At 46.5% G+C, this 5,000-nt stretch overlaps 1 protein-coding gene across 4 annotated transcripts in view; it reads right to left on the reverse strand.

Moving 5' to 3' along the window:
- The window catches only part of LOC138855208 (uncharacterized), a 279,887-nt gene that overhangs the window by 52,174 nt on the left and 222,713 nt on the right, over window positions 1-5,000 (reverse strand). For all 4 annotated transcript variants that reach the window (XM_070103287.1, XM_070103276.1, XM_070103267.1 and 1 more), the window contains one exon: window positions 2,706-2,779. In XM_070103287.1, the coding sequence (XP_069959388.1) occupies window positions 2,706-2,774 (69 nt within the window). In that variant the 5' untranslated portion in view covers window positions 2,775-2,779. The remainder of the gene's footprint in view (window positions 1-2,705; window positions 2,780-5,000) is intronic.

The raw sequence follows: 5,000 nt of genomic DNA on the forward strand, positions 1-5,000 counted from the left end.
CGTCAATGACACAGGTCTATAATTTAGTGCCTCTTTTCTGTCTCCTTTTTTGAAAATGGGAACTACATTTGCTGTCTTCCATACCTCAGGTAGTTGCCCAGTTTCCAGGGATGTGTTGAAGATTGTGGTAAGTGGTACGCACAACATATCTGCTCCCTCTCTAAGGACCCATGGAGAGATGTTGTCCGGTCCCATTGCCTTTGAGGTATCGATGTCCCTTAGCAGTTTCTTCACCTCCTCCTCATCTGTATGTATGTCGTCCAACACTTGTTGGTGTATTCCTTGTTGGTGTCCCCATCTGGTCTGTCCCTCCAGAGTCCTTCCTGTCTCTACTGTAAATACTTCCTTAAATCTCGTGTTGAGCTCCTCACATACCTCTTGATCGTTTCTTGTGACTTCCCCACCTTCTTTCCTCAGCCTTATCACCTGGTCCTTGACTGTTGTCTTCTTCCTAATGTGGCTATACAGCAGTTTCGGGTCAGATTTGACTTTCGATGCTATGTCGCTTTCATACTGTCTCTGGGCCTCCCTCCTTATCTGCGCATACTCGTTTCTGGCTCTTCTACTAATCTCCTTGTTTTCCTGGGTCCTATGCCTCCTGTACCTTTTCCATTCTCTGTTGCACTTAGCTTTTGCCTCCCTACACCTTCGGGTAAACCAAGGACTCGTCTTGGTCTTCCTATTATTTCTGTTTCCCTTGGGAACAAAACTTTCCTCTGCCTCCTTGCACTTTGTTGCCACATATTCCATCATCTCGTTTACTGATTTTCCTACCATTTCTCTGTCCCACTGAACCTCCTGCAGGAAGTTTCTCATACCTGTGTAGTCCCCCCTTTTATAGTTTGGCCTGTCCCCTTCAGTTCCTGTTACCTTCTCCACTTGTAACTCTACTATATAGTCAAAACTCAGAACCACATGATCGCTAGCTCCAAGGGGCCTCTCGTAAGTGATGTCCTCGATGTCTGAACTGCTCAGGGTGAACACAAGATCCAGTCTTGCTGGCTCATCCTCCCCTCTCTCTCTGGTTGTGTCCCTGACATGTTGATGCATGAGGTTTTCAAGTACCACATCCATCATCTTTGCTCTCCATGTTTCGGGACCCCCATGTGGCTCCAGGTTTTCCCAGTCGATCTCCCTGTGGTTGAAATCGCCCATTACCAGTAACTTTGCTCTGCTCGAGTGAGCTCTTCTTGCCACCTCAGCCAGTGTGTCCACCATCACCCTGTGTGTGTGTGTGTGTGTGTGTGTGTGTGTGTGTGTGTGTGTGTGTGTGTGTGTGTGTGTGTGTGTGTGTGTGTGTGTGTGTGTGTGTATGTGTGTGTGTGTGTGTGTGTGTGTGTGTGTGTGTATGTGTGTGTGTATGTGTGTGTGTGTGTGTGTGTGTGTGTATGTGTGTGTGTGTGTGTGTGTGTGTATGTGTGTGTGTGTATGTGTGTGTGTGTATGTGTGTGTGTGTGTGTGTGTGTGTACTCACCTATTTGTACTCACCTATTTGTGGTTGCAGGGGTCGAGTCCTAGCTCCTGGCCCCGCCTCTTCACCGGTTGCTACTAGACCCTCTCTCTCCCCGCTCCATGAGCTTTATCAAACCTCGTCTTAAAACTGTGTATGGTTCCTGCCTCCACTACGTCATTTTCTAGGCTATTCCACTGCCTTACAACTCTATGACTGAAGAAATACTTCCTACTATCTCTCTGACTCATTTGTGTCTTCAACTTCCAATTGTGGCCTCTTGTTTCTGTGTCCCCTCCCTGGAACATCCTGTCCTTGTCCACCTTGTCTATTCCACGCAGTATTTTATATGTCGTTATCATGTCTCCCCTGACCCTCCTGTCCTCCAGTGTCGTCAGGCCGATTTCCCTTAATCTTTCTTCATAGGACATTCCCCTTAGCACTGGAACTAACCTTGTTGCAAACCTTTGTACTTTCTCTAGTTTCTTGACGTGCTTTATCAAGTGCGGGTTCCAAACAGGTGCTGCATACTCCAGTATGGGCCTGACATACACGGTGTACAGTGTGTGTGTGTGTGTGTGTGTGTGTGTGTGTGTGTGTACGAGTTTGTGTGTGTGTGTGTGTGTGTGTGTGTGTGTGTGTGTGTGTGTGTGTGTGTGTGTGTGTGTGTGTGTGTGTGTGTGTGTGTGTGTGTGTGTGTGTGTGTGTGTGTGTGTGTGTGTGTGTGTGTGTGGATAACAAGATAGACGGGAGGTACGAACCATACTCCCGAGATTAGCATATCTCTGGATCACCTCACCTATCATCACAGTGTACATATTGAAGTACATAGTAGTACTAGCAGTAAGTGTCAACGAGTAATGTACATTTCTATGTTAATGTTACTTCAAGGGCCACACAGTCACTACCACTTAAACCGAGTTTATAGACTTTATATGGCTTTCAGGGAAGGTAAGGATAGATTTAGCTCCTGGGCCGTGGGGATGACGGAAACATGCACAGGAGAACTGTTTGCGATTCTTCCCTTTTAGAAAGGTAGGTACAATGTTTGTTAGGAAACAGGACAAATGTTTCCTGACGCTGGAGCTTTTGGTAATCTGACCGATGACTTAAGCTGGCTTACCGGTCCACCTCTTTAAAAAATCATGGTTATTACTCTAACCATTAGTCTTAGCTAACAATTATTCCTTATTAGAAACATGAGAGTAGCTCCACGTAGCTAGCTACCTGGCCCCCTGCAGGAGCCTGGACTCACCTCTCGTCGTAGTCTGGCCACCTGCAGCTGTCGTGGCTTGAGGGACGCCTCTGTCGCTGCCACCGCCATCACTCCTGTAGAGAGGTTAGTAACGATAAATTAAGATTATATGGCTGAGTTGACTAAAGCAGTGAGTTACTGAAAGATAGTGAGTTGACTGTGTTAGTGTTTGAGTTGGCTAAGACACTGCGAAGCAGTGAGTTGACTGAGTCAGTAGGTAAGTTGACTAAGAAAATAGTAGAGTTGTAATGCTATGTTAACCTAACATAATCCAGCTCATGTCGAGAAACTAAGTCAGTACGTTGCAAAACATTTTCTTAATCATAATTATTTACACTAGCAGTGTGCTGCTACACTACTCTTTATAATATTTACACAGTGGGAGCAAAGACTGTGTTTCCCTTGTTATATTCCAGGATGGGGTTCATACATAGCGTTGAAATCTGTCAGTCTGAGCTGGGAGACTTCAGCAGTGTCAGTCTGAGCTGGGAGACTTCAGCAGTGTCAGTCTGAGCTGGGAGACTTCAGCAGTGTCAGTCTGAGCTGGGAGATTTCAGCAGTGTCAGTCTAAGCTGGGAGACTTCAGCAGTGTCAGTCTGAGCTGGGAGACTTCAGCAGTGTCAGTCTGAGCTGGGAGACTTCAGCAGTGTCAGTCTGAGCTGGGAGACTTCAGCAGTGTTAGTCTGAGCTGGGAGACTTCAGCAGTGTCAGTCTGAGCTGGGAGACTTCAGCAGTGTCAGTCTGAGCTGGGAGACGTCAGCAGTGTCAGCCTGAGCTGGGAGACTCCAGTAGTGTCAGTCTGAGCTGGGAGACGTTAGCAGTGTCAGTCTGAGACTTCAGCAGTGTCAGTCTGAGCTGGGAGACTTCAGCAGTGTCAGTCTGAGCTGGGAGACTTCAGCAGTGTCAGTCTGAGCTGGGAGACTTCAGCAGTGTCAGTCTGAGCTGGGAGACTTCAGCAGTGTCAGTCTGAGCTGGGAGACTTCAGCAGTGTTAGTCTGAGCTGGGAGACTTCAGCAGTGTCAGTCTGAGCTGGGAGACTTCAGCAGTGTTAGTCTGAGCTTGAAGACTTCAGTAGTGTAATGAGGATATCGTCAAGTACTTCATTAAAACTTCATCAGTTACGACAGCTTCCGAGGTCTCCTTCCAGCAGAGCTGGAGTCACTATCACTTGGGAATTACCATCTTTGAATATAGAATATCCCATATACAGGAGAAATGGAATCTTGTGAAGATATCTCCATCATCCCCGAGAGAGAGAGAGAGAGAGAGAGAGAGAGAGAGAGAGAGAGAGAGAGAGAGAGAGAGAGAGAGAGAGAGAGAGAGAGAGAGAGAGAGAGAGAGAGAGAGAGAGAGAGAGAGAGAGAGAGAGAGAGAGAGAGAGAGAGACAGACAGACAGAGAGAGAGAGAGAGAGGGAGAGAGAGAGAGAGAGAGAGAGAGAGAGAGAGAGAGAGAGAGACAGAGACAGAGACAGAGACAGAGAGACAGAGGGAGGGGAGGAAGAAGAGAAATTTGGATGACGTAATATATTTCTAACGACATAAATACATTAGTACATAACGATGCAGTCATTTTAAACCTCGTGAAAATTTATATTGACAATATTAAACAAGATTGTACCGCATCAGCAGTAGGCTGTTACTCTCTTATGATAGTTACGTACGTACATACATGAGTATTTCACATGTATGTATACCTGTACATACACACACATGAACAAATATATACATACACTTACACATATATGTGTATATGCATATACTGTACATTTATAAAAGTGAAGAGAGTGGAGGGAGGGTAGGTCTGTATTGCCACACGTTATTTCCCCTCCCCATTTCTCCCTCTCTTCTTTCCCCGTCTCTTTCTCCCCCTCCCCATTCCTCTCTCTCTTCCTCCATCTCTTCCCTCGTCTCCTCCCCCTCCCCATTCCTCCCTCTCTTCCCCCGTCTCCTTCTCTCCCTCCCCTCTTCTCTTTCTCTCTGGTCAAATAACCACAACAAAAGGAATTTACACAGCTTCCTGCCAGCCCACACAATATAAAGTTCGCCTCACCGCTGCCGCCGGCGAGCAGGACAGTTCCACGCTCTGTACACACACGCTCTTGTTGCTGCCCAACTTAACGGAAAAAAAAGAGATAAAGGCATTCCGCAATGCAGGAAACGGGGAATATGCATGTAACAAGACCAGGATACTTGGTCTTGCTACATCAATACTGAGCAAGTTGTGTTCATTCCACCATGTTAGTAATGCTTACATGTTAAAGTGAAAGAAGACTGTGTATATACCTACCTCTCAG

The sequence above is a fragment of the Cherax quadricarinatus genome, chromosome 5 (genome assembly GCF_038502225.1).
Source record: "Cherax quadricarinatus isolate ZL_2023a chromosome 5, ASM3850222v1, whole genome shotgun sequence".
NCBI lineage: Eukaryota > Metazoa > Arthropoda > Malacostraca > Decapoda > Parastacidae > Cherax > Cherax quadricarinatus.